The sequence below is a fragment of the Pararge aegeria genome, chromosome Z (genome assembly GCF_905163445.1).
Source record: "Pararge aegeria chromosome Z, ilParAegt1.1, whole genome shotgun sequence".
NCBI classification, from domain to species: Eukaryota; Metazoa; Arthropoda; class Insecta; order Lepidoptera; family Nymphalidae; genus Pararge; species Pararge aegeria.
In genome coordinates this window covers 18,663,233-18,682,209 of record NC_053208.1, presented here as the reverse complement: position 1 = coordinate 18,682,209, position 18,977 = coordinate 18,663,233, and the positions used below count along the sequence as shown (strand labels likewise).

Sequence of the window (18,977 nt, the reverse complement as noted above, 5' to 3'; positions counted from 1 at the left end):
CATTAAAAATTAAAATTATTTATTAAAATTACTTATACATAATTTACAAATAGTAGATATAGAAAATCTTTTCTAATTGGTCGGAACTAATGAGTTTTAGAGTAAAATAACTGATGGATTTGATATTACTCTGAGGGGGTCTCTTTACACGGAGGGGTTTGGACTGATGACGGATTGTATAGGAGGGATTGGTGGTTGAGCGGCTAGACATTTAGTTGCCACCCCGTCTGGAGAATGTCCTTCCGGTCCTCACTGAAGGTGAAGTGGTGTCATTCTGCTCTTCGGGTTCCGCTTCCTGGACTGACCTTGAAGATGCTGCAATGATAAATAATTTTTAGTTTACAATAAATTTAAACTTTAATATAAAAAGAATCAAAATTTTTCATTTAATTCAAGTAGGGCCAGTTTATAAGCAATTTTGAAACGTCAAGTCAGTCTGTTTGTAGTGACTCTACCACCGGTTCGGAAAGTACATTCCCCCGAGAAGAGGCGGAAAGAAAGTCAGAAGATTGCTCTTTTTGAATATCATTTTACAGGTTACAATGAAAAAAAAATTAACCACGATTTATTAAATATATTTAAATAAAAATAATAATATCAAGGTCCCGTCCCAATGGTCACAAAAATGAAAAAAAAATTATAACTTACTTTTTGTCAAACGAGACATAAAGTAAAGATATATATTATTGTAACCCATAATATAAAGTATAAATAAAATAAAGTAGATATATTTTGTATCGTGCGCCACTTCCCTTTAACATACGAAGTACTTTCCCCAAGGGCGGTTTGGAAGAGATTACTTTAGCAATAAGACCGCCTTTGCATACCAATGTTTGCGAAAATATTATTTCACTGTCTTTGTGTTGTTTTTAAGTATTTTTATGCAATAAACCGTATCTATGAACTTCTTTTTTATAATAATTATTATTACCTTCTAATTTAGGGCGCAATTGTTAGGATACAATTCAAGAAATATGTTAGTAGTTGAAATGAAATGAAATACATATTTCACCACACTCAAACCCCTGCAACATGCTTTAGCATTGGCGAATCCACTTTACCCGCTATCATGTTATAACATAATTTAAGGAAAAAAAAATAATTATATCGAAATAATAATGTTAAAATTATTGTTATTAGCATTCAATAAAGACTTGAACTACCTTCTGTCTATACATTTAATTATAAATCGAAACCAAATTTTGTAGACACTGCAATATTTTTAACCTGAATAATGCAACAGATAGGTACGTACTTAATAAGCGCAAAGAACCGTTAAACAATTTATAATGACATAATAACTAACATACCGAAACGAAATATTTTACCACAACTATAAACAAATATCTTTATTGCAGTTTTATAAAATAGTTAAAATATTTTAAAAGATTTTGAAAATGCTACATGCCTATTTAATCGCAGTCTAAATTGTTAGAATTCATGAGTAATTCAAACGGGTCAAGAATTTGTATTTTGGGCTTGTGCATCTGTTTTTAATTTTATTATATATACACACACGTTACAATCGTGCAGGTCTTTACAGATTTTGATTTTGCTTACAACCAATAAACTCGCACTGCCTACAGGACCATTTTAAGGTGATAATGTTTGTAACACGTAGTATACATGATATATTATGATGCGTCTATTCCCGCTTGTTTTAGAATTATAATACTTTTTGTCAAACATACTTGGAAATTTGAGCATTATTTTGACAACGTTAAAGATAAATCTTAATTGATCTACAGGCCTAATACATGAAAGTAGAGGCCGGCAAAAGTCGTATGAACAGTAAAGTAATGTATTGTGTCGTGTAATTTAAAAATGGAACGATTTTTTACTCCGAAACCTAAGTTTCATTTATATTTCGAACTGGCTTGCAACTTGAAAGCTGTTTATGGAAAAAAACAAATGAACAGTTTAACAGTTTGTTAACATCACATACAAAGATTTGGTGATACGTACTTAAAATGCGTTTTGAGTAAGTACCGATGTCCCCGCGTGATGACTATGATGACATAAAGGTATACGTACGTCTTCCGAAGCGTCCTCTGCTAGGTTTAGATGCAGCCGGTGCTGGAGCGTCCTCCGCCTTTGTTTCCCGCGTTGCCGTGTTGAAACGCTTTTTGCCTGCGAATGAAGGATTAGTAAATAAGGGAATAAAGGATTGTTTCCTTGGATGCATGGGCGTAACCAGACAGACAGACAGACGAAAATGAAAGAAAATACAGTTCTGGCTTCATTATCGATTATAGAGAGGCCTCTAAAAAATTCATCAAACATGACCTATAATCCCACTTGCCCCCAGTGGCGTCAATAGACGGTATACACAGGGTAAGCAGATGATATAAAATGAAGAAAGTCTCCAGTACGAGTTATAAATACTCCAGGGTAGGCTTTTTATAACTCTTACCACTGCTTGCCGCCCCTAGACCGGAGCTGGAAACTTTAACCTACTTGTTAAATAACCTGCTCGACTATTACAGTATATAGTATTATGGAACGGTGTAAATAATAGAACATGCTTACTGAAATTGGCTTTAACCGGAGCTTCTGTTTGAGTCTCGGTCTGTTGTTGTGTCACTGACGAAGAAGACCCGCCATGGCTTTTAACTGAAATAAAAAATGAAGCGTTTTTTATCATAGCCAATTAATATCCTATTACTGGATATAGACTACTGGCCTCCTGATACTTATGTAACAACCCGACTGTTATCAAAGAGATCTAATTATAATTGTCTATGTATCTTAATTTCAAAGTCATAATGATCGGGCCCATAATTTTCTATAGCATTGAAATCTTGATTGCAAGTCTTTATTTTGGGCCGCTTCATAAACTTACCAGTGATGATAAAACAATACTTTTTAATTAGTGTAATTGGCTTCTGACCGCTCTAATTAATAATAAATAAATAAATACTCGTAAAATTATCGTTATAAACGTACATTAAAAACGTACATTCCTTTGGCTACCACCCTTATGATTGCCGAATTTTGCGGTTAGAAAAATAGGACTACTAAGTGACAGGAACTAAATTATTAAAATAAAGGAAGCTGACCCAAATTTGAGAAGATATTTATGATCTGATATGCAACTTATCTTCAACAATAAATCTATTCACTCGATATAATGTATAAACAAATTTCCTTCTATATGCAAGTCAGTGTAACCATGACCCAAGTGGTCACGGGTAGTTAAGTAAAATTTATGATTGCAATTGAGCAAAAGCGGTCTTTAAAAGTAGTTGCGTGACAGATAATAGAATTTAGGAATTGCGTACGTAAACGATTGAAGTACGAGGTCGGAAATTTGCTGTTTGCAATAACAGCCCTAAACTAGTTGGACGTATATAAGTGCTAAAAGGACTAAATACACCAACAAAAAAAATATGTATTATAGAGACCGTGAAGGTCAATCGGTACAATCGGTTAGCAACAAGGATCTCAGAGATATAAAAGGATTCCGGAGATATACAAGATATACTCTTAGAATCTAGGAATTTAATTTACGCTTTAACCAAAGTAAAAGGTTATACAATATGAACTATTCGAATCCCCTACAATATAAAAAAAAGCCCATCGACTAAATAACCTTGCAGAATCTGGTGTACTTTAAAATAAAAAGTCGAAATTAACCTTCTCCCTTAATGAAATTTGTTCAAAACATATTGTATTTTGCAAAGCGTGCAAGAAATAATTACCTCCGGCAGCTTGAGCGCGCCGTCTTTTCAGTGCTTCTAATAAGTCGGTGTTACTTCTGAAAGGCCGAATGGAAGGCCCACTGACTAACTTCTTGCCTTCCGTGGATGATGGCGCCGCTTCAGTGGATGGCTCCTGCGCTTCTCCTTCTGCGGGGTAATCTCCCTCATCTTCGTATTCAACTTCTTCCTGAAAAGAAGAAGGTTTTTAAAAAAAAAAATTTGTCGTAAAACTTCTTTAGGCGCGACTAGGGAGTAACGTCAGACGTCTGTGTTTCTGCTATTTAAAAATAGTAATTTTGATTGGTCGTAAGTATATGTCACATACTCCATGCTTCTTGACTTATACGCCAGCTTGTGGCAAATATCATAATCAATTAGGATTATTTATTTCCAATATTTTCTAACGGATCAATTGTGAATAGCAAAGTGAATAAAAATTGAACAATTCAAGAAAAATATTTTAAATTGCAAAGTTATTTGAAAATCTCTAGATATACTTGTTTATTTATTACTTTTGTAATAAATAAATTATTAAAAAAAAATCTGACGATTGCGACATTCTATAATATTTAATGCCAATGTTATATTGAAATGTGCTGATCTAACCTTCAATTTTCTACTCTCAATTATTCTATTTAACAAATGAAAATATTTATAAAATGTGAAAGTGATGTTAATGAATTTTAAATAGAATATTAAATGAAATATTCAATATTAAAAGAAATGGCGAAGCCCCAGGAACTGGTTAAGGTTAAGACTGAACAGTGGGACATTACTACTGACAATAACGACGATTTCTTAATTATTTGCTTACTGGTTCTCTGATACTGAATTAATATTTAATGAAAAATATATACATAAAATTGATTTGTTACCTATTCCATAGTTAGTAGTTTACTTTTTCCAAGAAGGAAACATTTTTTCGAAAGATTAAGAAGATAGACTACTTATTTTTAAGGTAACTTGTAGATAAGTTCAAATTTAAAAGGATCTAAATTGGAGCACTATAATACAATTATTAGAACTAGGTGTTCTCACAACAGTAGGTACTAACTGAGTAGGTGGGTATTTAACAACCTCTGTAATGAGGCTAATTAAGAAGACAACTGTATGTGAACGAAGTCGCTATTATTAACTAGTGCAATAATAAAAATAGTCAAACCAACGAGGAGACCTTCAAATATTAAAAAGTTATTATTGTTCGTGGCTTTATTTCGCGATGACGTCACAAGCCACAAGAGGTTGCAGTCATACATTCCAACGGCGGTCGCAATTATTCCATCTAGAACCAGTTCAGTCAATACAAGTGTAATAAATGCGTAGAAATACCACCGAGGAAAGGGAACTGATGTTGAGGTCGCTCCGAGGTAACTCGTCCATCGTACACCAATCACAACTACCTTGAACTAAATGGTATCTGGTGACATCTCAAAAACCTTTTCAAAAGGTCTATTTCAAAAGTAGAGGAATCACATCATAAAAAGCTTTTTGTCTGAATCGTTGACATTTAATGTATATAATGTTATTCAAGATTAATATTGCATGAAGAGACCGTGACCATTTTGACTCTGGTGGATTTGGCACTAGTTAGTAGAACTAACTAGATGCCAACTATTGCTGCAAAATCCATATCTTTGGACAATAAGAAACACTTATAAACAATATTGCATTTTTCTAGCACGAGCTTTTTCAGTGAGCTTTGTATAATACAGGTCACGTTAAATGTGCGCGCGCTGTCAGCCGACCTTTGAGCTACCAGTTTTATAGTTTTAAACAAATGCACGCATTCTTTAAATATATTGTATAAGTATTTATTTAATTTATTATTCTGAAATTAATACATATTAATGATATCGAACAGAAAGCCGATAGGACGGATTTACTTTGCTTTGCTGAATAACAACAGCGGTCAGACAACAGTATAGACAGATCTTACACTTAGTAATTTTATTATTTTGTAAGCTTAATATTGAAGTTCGACCCTGCCTTGTAATGCAGATTTGAGTTAGGTCAAACTAAAAGTAATGGTGGCACACATTCGTTAGCCTTAGTACAGTGCAGTTTTTAAGTGACCCATATAATACGGTTGCTTTTTATAAATCAGAGCAATAAATAAGGATAGTTTACAATTGGCACGAAGGCAGTATAGCCATTATTTAATAATTCTATAAAAGGAATGAGGATGCAGTCCTTGAATGTCGCCTATCTCCTCGCCTTTTACTACTTCAATGCCAAATTAACCGCATAATAAAATACTACCTATAAATATATCATCACAAGCTTCTTCCCCCGGCTTCACTCTTAATTCTTAATATTTTGTATGCAATAGGTTAAATTAAAGAAGGACGTTCAACGTCACGCATAACTTTTATAGGTGAACCGATGTTATCTAATGATTGTCAAAGTTTTATATAGTTTCAAGATATTTAAGATATATTTCAAAATGTAGTCGAATTTTGCAAGTTATGGCGAAAACCATATTCGTAAACTTCATCATCATCTCACTACCGTGTACTTCTCATGTAATGTACACATCAAAAGTGCTACCTTTGGGCCTTGAATTAAGAAATTTTTGACTTTGACTTTGACTTTAAAATTGACGCATTAGCTTTGAGATTAAGGTTTATGAAATGTGAAATACTTAATCCTTTACAAACAAATGAAATTATATGCGGTCCCGAAAGGATAAATAAATAAGTAACTATTTATAAAATATTTTTTTACTTACTTTTCCTTCTAAGATACAGAAACTTCGAAGCGCGCGAGGTTGACTCGTCCTATTTTTTTGTACATGCTATGTTAGCATGCTTACGAATGAAAATGCAAATTATTTACGCTAGGTACCGTTTAAAATTACAACTACCTACTCTTAGTTATTAGATTAGAATATATGTTATAATTCTTGTTTAATTGACTGTTGGTCCCATATCCGAAGCAAAATGGAAAGTTAAAGGCCAAAATATGCAAACCTCCGAGTTCGTCCACCCATCCAGTTACCAGCTCGAATGAACGTTGCATAACGACCGCAATCGACTAGATTGCACTATAGCAATTAGGCCACAATATCAACGCCTCTAATTTATTTTACGATGCAAAACAATATAACGTGCAGACGTTTTAATAAAACTATGACATTTTGATCATAACAAGTTTTTATTTCTAGTTTCGTGCTTATCATGATGTCAAAAATCTGCTAATTTTGCAAAGGTTAATCTGCAATAAATATTTCGTAAAGGTTTTTACAAAACAATAAAGAATTCGTCAAACTAGCTCAGATTTATGAAATGTGAACCTTTACAAACAAATGAAATTATATGCAGTCTCAAAAGGATAAATAAATAAGTAATTATTTATAAAATTTAATCAATCATTTCGGTTTCTATTGACTGTCGGACAATGATTTGTATTTGTATGATTTAAATATTTTTTTTTTACTTACTTTTCCTTCGAAGATACAGAAAATTCGAAGCGCGCGAGGTTGACTCGTCCGCTTTTTTGTACACGCTATGTTAGCATGCTTACGAATGAAAATGCAAATTATTTACGCTAGGTACCGTTTAAAATTACAACTACCTACTCTTAGTTACCCGGCTCTACGGAAGCGTTAATAGTCTTGTGAAGCCCCTATTAGGTCAATTGCAATAATTTGGGTGTCCTTAGCTTCCTCTCAGCGACCCAAGTTTTTGGGGCTGTGTGACGTCACAATACCATTAAGCTGAAACGACATTGGTGGTTTTACAATTATTTAAGATAGTCAAGACTAGGTACTATGGAGACCATCGAATACGCATTTTTATTACATATAAAAAACAAAGGTTTTATATGTAACATAGTAGCTGGTCCATGTTTTCAGCTTTTATGTTGCGAAGTTTTAGTTTTCTATAAGAATTCAATTTCAACGTAGTCGGATTTCAGTTCTTCTGCTTTTATTTATCCAACCGTTAATGTTCATCTCAAGTGTTTGATAGTTTCGGAGATGGTAGTATTGTATATTTATAAATAATATTTTATGTTTGCTATTTATGTTATGACTTACTTAACTTTACTTACCTACGAGTTTGTCGTTTTTCCACTTTTATAAAAATAATAGGATTTAATCTGTTGTTGTTATAAGTATACTAGCTGTTGCCCGCGACTTCAACCGCGATGAAATTTTGATTTGTGCTGAAATTAAAAAAAAAACTCGGGACCGCCTACGCCAGTCTCCACTAGACAAAAATAAGCCCTATGATTTATCGTTATCAGGTCACAATTAGACAGAAATACATACTCTCAAGCTTAAACTATTACGTCTGATTTATAAAAGCATTGTGTCTAAAATTTCTGTCGAGAAGACTAAAAAAATGAGTAGTGTGTTTTTTTTTAATTGTGGTCGAACAATAAAGAGTTTTTGAGATAATATTTAATTTCTTACTTGTGCTGGTGTAGTTGTAGTCGTCTTTTGTTTTCCCACCAGACCTCGTTTCAGAAGTGCACCTCTGTTAGAAACGCCTCGAGGTTCCCCATCGTCCTGTGGCCGCGCAGTCGCCTGGCACACCAAGCACGCAAATAAAGCGAATCTGGAAAAAATACCATTGAGAATTTACAAGGAGTTTATATGTGATTATGATAGGGCACCGGAAAATGTTATACAATAGTTCCAATGTTTTTAAGGGCTCGTACAATTATGCATGACGGAAATAATTAGTTATGCATATAAAAGTTAAAAGTAGTGGTTTGCCTCGGACCAATACCTCGCGTTTAAAGTAAAATACTTTTACCTTTAAAAAGTAAAACGCCATCTATCGACTCATGTTGTAAGTGTTCATAAAAAAAAAACTTTTGCAAGGAAAAAGGCGAAAATTAATTTTATGCCATGTAATAATATATTTGAAGATGGAAAAGAAAAATGACTAGGTTTTTCTGACTAGTGAGCATTAGTAAGTAAACATTGCTACGTTTATGGTAGTGAGAGGAAGTGGTCTCGCCTAAGATGACTGTCGAATATCGACTGTTAGTAGAAAGTAAAAGTTAATCTTGCACATCTATTAATGGCGTAATTCAACGACTCTGATTCTTCAACGATAGTAAGTCCCATTAAATTTTTTAAAACCCACTAAGTAGGTATTGCAAAATTGGTAGGAATGTCATGAAATCACAAAAGTGTTTATTTAATGCACGTATTGAAGCTATAAATTAATTACCTAAAAGATAAAACCTGATCCGCGTTTTGCAAGCTCGTCCTTGTTCATTCGACCTTTTCTTGCAGACGATTAAGTAAACATATGCGTTATGTAGGATATGCTATTGTAATATCAACAAAAACTGTTAATTCACCTTTGACTTTATAGAATAAACAGATAGGTAATACCTATTAATTTATTCGCATAACAAATTTTTAGACATTTGATAAATAGAGGTAGTATTATTAAATTAGTACCTAATGTCAAAGATCAATATGAGGAATTTAAGCACAAATTAAATGAAATATACCTATTATTGTTGCTGATCGAACTACTCGAAGTACTTCCTTGTTAAGTCTTTTCTACGACTGATGTGTGCTAAATAGCTGAATACTTTAAATGTCAAACAGCACAACGAGTTACGAGGTTGGGTGAATGTCGTATGGAGGTGGTTTGGTATGTCGGTTCTTCGCTCCCCGCATGAACCGTGAGTGCGTAAGAGCCTCCAGCCTCATGGCAGCTAAAGGTCAACGTGTTGCTTTATAGACAGTTGAGTAACAGGTCTCCTCGCAGGGTCGGATCTCATAGAGTTGTTTCCGCATCCGCTTCCGATTATACCTACTACTGCGGCTTCCCTTAACTTTCTTTATTTTATGTAATCTATGTGATTATCGAATGATATGTTATTAAGATTATGTTCCTACTTGAGAATTAATAATATTTATGGTTTAAGTTGTTTGTAGAATCTATCCAGTTACTTGTGTTCGTTCCTCATTTACAACTGTGTAAAAATTCATCGATTTCTTGAGAACCGATGAACCGATTCTGTGAGAGGATTGATGGGTGATCAACTTCGCAGACTTTCTTCTGTGCCTCGGAGAGCATGTAAAGCCGGCAGTCGGTCAGGTTCTATACAATAACTAGGTAAAAGAAATTTCATCAGAAAAGTCGTAATTCGTTATGTAGGCCACCTAACCTATACCGGCGAGCGGGTTGAATAGATAAGTAAGCCCTTTTATCTTTCTCTGTTATGACGGACCTGTGCCATATTTTAGCCATTTCAATGATGACGGTCATGAGATAATAACTTTCAGGCATGGAAGGACGAGTATTATATTACGAAAAGTCGATTTAGATACACCTATTTAACATTAAATGTAAATGTTTATTGGAAAATATTCAACTATTAGTAGATAATTTCATACGCCTTTTTCAATATTCAACATGAGTTTGGAAATGAAATCATGATATTCGTGATTCGAGTCACGTTGGAAAAAGTTCCAACTTTCTATGTTAGTTACCGTTTGAATTTACTTGTATTATTTACGCTATGGTGTAGTGCCTCGAATATATAATAAGAACTTAAAATTCGAGTCAAGGTCAATCAAGCAAAAACCAGAAACGGTCAGAATTGGGGTGACCTCGCGATCGCAGTAGGTACTTGCCCTGGGCGTTTACGAATTAGCTGCGTAATGCACGTAAGCATTGCAGACCATGAGAAAAGAGTCTGAAACCATCGTAAAATTAATAAAAAAAAAAAGAAATCGAATCATTCCAGATTGCTCAAATATAGGGTTACATTTTTATTTTTATCGCAGCTTCGCAAAATTCGAACATAAAATTCAATGATGTTTTGACGTATTCTGTCACCTGTCATGTCATTTCATTAATATATTATGTTAGGTCCTTTATATGAGTAGGTTTTACTTATTCATTGCTATACTTTTCAAAAACTTCAGCTGGCAAAATTTGGTCTTTGGTCAGTTTAATTTTTATTTTGAACTTTGTTTTTATGCTGTATTCCGATTTTCCATTGTGAGTGCACTGCTGCATTTTAATATTGTAAGCTCACTGTTGTGTACCACGTCAACAACTCTATCAGTCTTTTGCGGGAGTCCGCATAACACATTGCCAATAAAGATGACTACAAAGTCGTTGCTAATAATAACAAAAGACATTGCGGAGATACTATCACCCAGTAAATACAACCGATCATCAGGTGAAAAAACCTAAGAAAAAACAGATGGCCAACGATGGTGACAACGAATGCGTTGTCAATAATAACATCAGACAGTGCGGTGATAACTAGCAGACAGTAAATACAACCGACCTTCAGGTGAAATTAGCTATTATGATCTCACATTAAGGCATAAAGTGCAACACTGAGACATTTTTGCCGTCCCGAAAACATGCCCCGTTTTAGAAAGCAGTACTTTAGAAGCCTTAATCTCTTGGGTTTATTGGAATCTGCAGATTTTTATCTAAAACCTGTAGATTTAAATGACAAAAAACAGGAGATTTAAAAGGAATGACTTGATAAATAGTTCAATTACCGGTGTTGATAAACCACTAAATCAGTAGAATTATCTGAACCCTCTGTATAGTGACCCCCGCAAATTTCTGTAGAAATCTATAGTATAATATGTATATTTGACGGCCGAGTGGCGAAGTGGGCAGCGACCCTGCTTTCTGAGTCCAAGGCCGTGGGTTCGATTCCCACAACTGGAGAGTGTGTTTGTGTGATGAACATGAATGTTTTTCAGTGTCTGGGTGTTTATCTGTATATTATAAGTATTTATGTATTATTTATGTTATGTAAAAAAAAATATATACTACGACAATACACACATCGCCATCTAGCCCCAAAGTAAGCGTAGTTTGTGTTATGGGTACCTACTGAGATAGCTGATGAATATTTTTTTATGATTATATTCATAAAAAAATATTACTCTCTCAGTAGGTACCCATAACACAAACTACGCTTACTTTGGGGCTAGATGGCGATGTGTGTATTGTCGTAGTATATATTTTTTTTTTATAGTTCTTTGAGGCAAAAAATTGTTTACAAAAATCCTCATGCAGGTTTGTTCATGCAATCCTCATGCAGGCTCATGCAAGTAGATTTACTTTTAATGTAAGACAATATTTATTCAAATACTCTATCTAAAGGTAAAGAATACAGCACTGATGTTTTAATGGTTCATCTACGTTGGTTGCTTAGTCAAATCCAGAGGACTTTCCAAAGATCTCAAATAAAATCTCCGTAAATGAAGCGCATTAAGTAGATATGCTATTATCAGATATATTGAGACATCCGTGTCAAGTATTTGCGCGAGCCTTCCCACAGTGTTGCGGTTGTGCGAAATATGTTATAGAAATAGTGGGAACCTAATGAGCACGTAAGCTGTGATAGCAAATCAGTTGCAGGATAATATTATTGCATGTATTGTTGTGTACCTAACCAATAATGGAGTTATGTAACACGAGTCACGGCTGCGCGGTACCGAATCTCAAAAACTGTTAAATGTTTAAGACTCCCTCAATATTATCCATAAATGTCGATAGTCATGTGCCGCAAGAGTTATTTTATTACAAATGTGTCTATGTCTAGGCTTGCAATAACAGTGTTGGGTAACTACTAGGTGTTCTGAGTGCATCTTCATACAGTCGTTATAGGTGCACTTACAAAATACTTCTATAATATTCTATGTAAAAGATAATTTTTAAAACATTCTGCACTTACATATTTTCTTAGTAGAAAATATATATCCATGTAGGTTGTTAGCAACGAGCAAGACAATTATATATTATTAGTTTCTTAGTTTTAACGGGAAATTACTGTTTAGATTATTTTTTTAATGATCGTTGATTAAATTGCTTTTGATATTACTTTAGGCAGCAAGTACTCAAAAAGCTAAACAAGAGGTGAACTGTAGTAGCATTTTAATACATAATCTTTATTAATTGAGGCCAACAACTGGAAGTAACTGCATTCATTGCCTACTGCTAGTTACCTACGTAGGTACCTGTACTGGCTGTGGTTAATGTCTTTGACAACCTACGAGAACAACAATCTGTGATCTATAAAACAAATATTTTAAGTAAAAATTATTCGCTGCTACAAGAAATTTTCTGACTATCTTGAGAATTTTAGATAAAACACTGAAGTAACCTAGACCATAAAAATATAAAAAAATAGGTAGATCGTTTCAAAAGTAGGTAGCTACTATACGGACCTGTTTAAATATTTTTCTTCGTCAAAATTAAAGCTAATATCCATACTAATAAAATCATTAGTAATACTCTAATTGATTGCATAATTACGAAAGTTAAAACACTATTCTAGGCATTCAACTAATTACAACACATAACTATCTACTTAACGGGCAATTATAAATATCTAGTGACTAATACTTTGGTTTTATGTGTAGAATCATTTACCTACTAATCAAAGATTCCGTCTGAATAGTTGCGTTTAGCTTACCTTCGTAAGTGAAACAGGCACACGGAATCTTTGTCATGCCAAAAGAAGTCCAATGTATCAGTTTAACATTTTTACCTTCCATCAAAAAGTTATTTACCTATGTCCTAGCTGGATAGTCGTATGCACAATCTAAAAAAAATGTGTCTGGTTTTTGACTGATAGTTGGTTTGATAGTTTAATTCTTCTTACTACCCTACTTAAGTTAATAGTTTTACTGAAAATACTATACTAAGGAACACTTATGTTGCGTTTTCGGAAAGTAGTTCTAACTTTATTCGAATTTGCATTTTCATTGCCAAACTACTAATATATGCTCTAAAGCCGTGTGTGAAATTGTTGATTTTATTTTATTTTAACGTACATTTTTTGACAACTAACTTACATTGGTCGTCGATTTTTACAGAGTTATTGGCGAGCTTTTATTTAGCGATTTAAGGTTAGGTTATATGATATATATGAAAAGCGAGGGGACTAGGAGTACAGAAATAGTACAATTAGTTCGGAGAACAAAGTCGAGTGGAGCAGGATCTTAAGACTGAGTTAGAAAGGGTGTGCTGGTTGGTCTACATAACGGGACGGGATGATAAAAGTAAAATTGGGAAAATCTCTGTTTCTCTCTATCTCAGGCAAGTTTGATTAGTTGTCATTACGGACTGAGGAGCTGAAAAAATTTGCTAATATAAAATAAAAATGAGGTAATTTTCACATGACAACGAGAATCTGAAGATTAATATCAGTAGTTGCATATAAAAATCATTTATTATTATAACGAAAATCTATTGTTTCCCGTCTTAGTCTTAGTGTTGAAAAATACGAAACCGTTCAAAATCCCACAATTGAATTTAATGCTACTCTCATGTTTCAAGTAGGTAAGAATTCAATCGGCACTACAAAAAAAAAATTGAAAGAGAAATGTTTATAACAAAGATTTCTTTTTATTTCCAAACACTTGAAGATAATAATCTCTGTTGCGTTAGTGCGTTGTTGTTAGATCTAAACAATTTAAAAGGCGTACTTTCGAACAAATCAAGCCCGTTTACATAAGCTTGTTCGTGAACTCGGATATTACCCGTCTCCTTACGTAGAGCTTCCACTCGAATATAAATGTAGTAATAGCATACAATCTTAAAAATGAGTCAAAGAGAGTGTGGAGTAATCAATAATTTTATTTTCAATCATTTGATTGGCCATGATGAAAATATTATTTTCTACCGTTATATTTATCTATGTAAGTTTATATTTCTATAATTTCCGGGCACAGTCAAATTTTGTCAATGAAAATCCAAAGACGTAGTGTTTTTATAAAATAGTAAATATTTGCTCTTCCCGTCAGCCCATAGAATTATTTTCCACTATAGAGAACAGATTTAAAATAAGTACCTAAGGGAGAAGGGCAGAAGGTCCATGGGACGGTGGCTGGTGACTGTTATTTTTCAGTATTTAAAGGATACAAATAATGGGCGAAATAAGTTACAGAGATATATTAGGTATAGATATATTATCTTACCTTCAAAATCCAATAAGTTGCATATTTACTCGGGTATCTACTTAAATAATAATAAAAAGCTGAGAAGTTCGTTTGTATGTTTGTAGGCCTACTAGTCCGATTAAACCATCTTTGCGTTAGTTTACTCAATTATGGAGGTAGGTTGTGTTGTGTAGACTAGATAGCATAATGGCATTACGTTGCGATATTTGTCGCGGTTGGAACCGTCGAACACAACTATAGTTAATTATACTCTCTATTATTCCAAAATTCAAATTCAGTCGATTAATCGTTAATGCGAAAGCATTTATTGAGAATTTATATTTTTTTAAGCGGTGAAAGGTGCACTAATTGGTGTTGTAATTAACGCAGGTCACATTACGGTCACATTATTGTCAAAACTATGAATTATGATTAATAAATCTTGTTTTTGAATTCGATCATTATCATATTCGTGACCAGTTTTGGTCCTATTTTAATTGTTACAATATAACGTGTACATAACTAAGTTGTTAATTACTATACTAGTCATGCTTGTGGAATGGTGCCAAGAATTTTGGCTTCATTTCCGTGCAGAACATTAAGATATTCTTTGCGCAATATAAACACCAGAAAATGCCAAAGTTACAAGTGCAGGACCCTGACTACTATATAAGTTTAAGAAAATAATGCACTGAGGATAACTCGTCAGATCTTTTACTACTGCGTGAGAATTTACTTTCAAGCTTAAATTCTAATATATTTTAAAATCCATTTTTTTCAATTGGACGCACTTTATAAGCAATTTTTTTGTGTCAAGTGAATCTATCATCGATTTGGACAAGGAACTCAGCAGTTGCACTTTTACGATAAAAACTTGATAAGAATGAAATTTTATAGTTTATTCGCTTAGAAGAACTACATAGATGCTGGGGACTATGTCGCGGATGCTCCGTTTAAAACCGTGGAGTACCTTTGTCAAGCATTTGTAGTATACTAGTGACAATGTGACAAATGCAATGCTAATAACACTACGCAATAAATACAGCAAAAACGACTTCATACATTTTCAAATAATTTACGTACCCATTTATTTATGAATATATCTAAAGTTTTATTTAACAGAACAATAAAGATAAATACTATTTACGTTTAGTTAATAATAAAAAAAAACAATGTAGGTATTCTAGATAGCAAAAGTGAAAAGAGATTCTCGTGCCCTAACGTTTCATAATAGGGTAATTGGTACGGAAAATTGTCCCGAACATCTAAAGATAAAGAAATATTATCTTCACCATTGATTGACCTACTGCTGGTCGCAGTCAAACGCTCTCATAGGAGAGATTGATTTAGGACTTAGACCAACCATGCTAGTTACCGCCTTTATAGTATTATTGAAGACGGCTTATCGTATCAGAGACCGGACCAAATCATATTTTTTAATTTCGGGTTAGTACTAAACATTTCTTGACGGAAATTCAGCAACTTTTTTGTCTTGGAAAGCACTGTCTGCGAACGGAATAGTTAAAATGTGGTTTTCATTCATTTTTGGTAGCGTCACTTATATTAATATGAAATTTCTTCGACTTACTAAACTCTTATTTCACAAATAAATAACTGATTAAACATAAATTATGACATAAAATTATAGGTATGCAATTTCGCAAACTGATATTGGCCAATTGCATATTCTTTAGACAAACATTATTAAAAATTAGTTAAGTTTGTGTTCTGTATTCTAATAATGTGTAATCTGTATTACAATAACTGTAACAATTATAAATATATCGAGTTAATAATTATATTCGGGGTAACTTAGTGAATATTTTTTCTCGTATATGCATTTGGGAGAAAGTGTGATTCCCGACTCGTTTGTCTGCTGCGCCTCCGACTATTACTGACATAGGTGTTTTTATATATCCGTCAGTAATCAAGTACTTTCTTCCCTCGGTGAAAAATTTGCTATTTCAAGGTTTGTTATATAAATCTTATTTCGACCAACTTTAACAGAGATGACGCATCATTTGCTGCGATAGCTGATCATCTCATATTCACAATTATACATCCTACATAAGATTGCTTAATCGTAGGTCAGAAGTCTAACTTTCGATGTGAGACTCATACAGCAACCGGTTAGTGGTTTCGCTCAATTAATTTGAAAATTAATTGGTTTGGTACACTAGGTCAGCCCATAGTCTTTTTAATGAGGTTTATAAGTCACGCATTATGAAATATAGATTCAGAAACATTTTTCAATTCTTGCAGTAACATTATGCTCGTGACTACATTATTCAAAGAGCTTGATCTTAAAAGTTACTGCTAAGTTGTAAGGAAGGTTAACAGGAAAAAAAGACGCAAAGTTTTTTAACTAATTACTAAGAAGGTGTATGAATACCTTATTCGATTCAACAAAAGGTTCCTTCTACAATGCCCTTTGAAGATTTCACGTAGTTGAACAAACTTTGATAAAACATTATATTCCTACTCAGTCAATTTTATGTCTCAACACGAGCTCGAAGCCCTGAACAATGAGCCGTAAGTTAACGGTCACCTGCAGACAGTTATTTAAACCCAACACCCTTGTACTTTAGCCAAGACTAGGTAGTCATTAGAAAGGTACAATACTTACACACAGACGTGTTAAGTATTAACATATCGATTGTACCTATACGCTCCTTTTCAGAGCACCTACTCGTTTTACATATTATTTCGTTGCCTATAGTAAGCAGACCTTCGTCTGCATACCATTCACTTAACAACTAAACTTATTTTATGAACTGCTTCGTGTGCCGCAGATACTATGTAAACTGACTATGCTAAATATAAAAACGACTTTGTTATCAAAAGCTATTTCAGAAAAAAATTTTAAATTAATTTTTCCCCCAGAAAGACGCATTATTTTAAATTATGATATCGCAAAAGCAGTCGCAAAGCTGAGGATAGTGTTCCTATTTACAGTACCAAAATTATTTGCAACACATTTGAAATCAAAAAAATAGAAGTAAAATTAAAAAAAAATGATTTTACTCACATCGGTAGTATCCTCATGATTATATTATCGGTCGCGGGTTTCGCAAGAAGCACTTGGGTCGGATCCTTTCTCTGTGCAACGACTGTGAGCAGGTCCACAACGGTCGGAGGCCACGCTTGATCTGCCGTTCCAACAGCGACACCTCCGGTACACTCAGGCGCTTGGAGTCGGTGCAGTGTCCGCCCGCCGTCCCGACACCACTAGGTTGATTTATATTCGGAGTGGCGCACACACCGTGACGCATGCCGATCGTTGCCCACATACATACCACTGTTGAACTTCTTGCTCTAAATTAAGTAAATCCTGTTGTGACGTATTGACTACCACATTTTAGAAGTATTGAAAGTGTTTTAGTATGTAACCTTTGTGTCGCAATTCTCAGAGCAGGTCGGACTAGTTCCTAATTATATTATATCTTGAATGAGCTTCATTTAATTTATAGCCTCTTAAATGTTGAGCTATTGAAGCTCGAAATCAAATCGATTGAAATGCGAATCTAATACTTTTGACTAGTAAGATGGTACCGGGCTAACCTGTACCCACGGATGTAGCAGTTATATAAAACCCATGCCTACCCCTAACCGGTTTCTACGTAGCATCGTATCGGAACGTTAATTTGTATAGCACGTCTTTCTCGGTACGGTGGTAACCACGGCCAAAGCCTCCTATCAGAATAGAACAAACCCCCACCCGCCTCGTGGTTATATGGGTTGAATCGCGGGAGGACGCCCGGTCTGCCTTCTTGACTCCCTACAAATTTACACTTTTATCTTTGCCCCTTTGTGGCTTTCTCCCGTCGAGCTAGCTAACTCCCAAAGCCGGCCGAAGTTCCCCGCCGCGGAGAAAAGGTCCGTGTTGTACATGGGGCCCATCTTCGCGCGGATGACTCCCTCCAGCTTCCTTCTCCATAGGTCCTAGTAAAAGTTCAAAAAAAATCAAAATTCATTTATTTCAAGTACACAACATTTTTGAAACGTCAAGTATGTCTGTTTGTAGTGACTCTACCACCACAATCATTATGTTTTTATCAATCTTCCGCACATTTGGTAAAATATATTCCACCTGACCTGACGGTAAGCAGTACGGTTGACATGTACGACACGATATTAAATTGTGGCTACCATTTTCTCGTCATTTTTGTTTGACTAAAAAGGGTTAAAATATCTATCTCGATGTACGTATCTTAGCCCTACGAGTTATACACGCGTATTCTTATTTAGATTGTGTCTTTAACGACCTCGATGTTCTAGTAGTAAACATGTTTGATTCTTGACTGTAGGCATCTTGCTACATGGTAATCATCATCATCATCATCATCTCAATCAATTGAGGTCCACTGGGGGACATAGGTCTT

At 34.3% G+C, this 18,977-nt stretch overlaps 1 protein-coding gene across 1 annotated transcript; it reads right to left on the bottom strand.

Annotated features, from left to right (window-relative positions):
* Window positions 1-26: 26 nt before the first annotated feature.
* Window positions 27-17,788, bottom strand: LOC120636211. Its single transcript, XM_039907575.1, has 6 exons — window positions 17,624-17,788; window positions 8,116-8,260; window positions 3,702-3,888; window positions 2,530-2,613; window positions 2,035-2,130; window positions 27-315 (listed from the first exon to the last, which is right to left on the bottom strand). The coding sequence occupies exons 1-6, from the start codon at window positions 17,638-17,640 to the stop codon at window positions 212-214; spliced, it is 633 nt and encodes a 210-aa protein (XP_039763509.1). The 5' UTR covers window positions 17,641-17,788; the 3' UTR covers window positions 27-211.
* Between the last annotated feature and the right edge of the window lie 1,189 nt (window positions 17,789-18,977).

Coding starts and splice junctions, on each gene's coding strand:
- LOC120636211 (XM_039907575.1), bottom strand. Junction 2,131..2,529: donor TCCGGTTAAAGCCAATTTCA/GTAAGCATGTTC, acceptor CTTCATTCGCAG/GCAAAAAGCGTTTCAACACG. Junction 316..2,034: donor CAGAGGACGCTTCGGAAGAC/GTACGTATACCT, acceptor TTATCATTGCAG/CATCTTCAAGGTCAGTCCAG.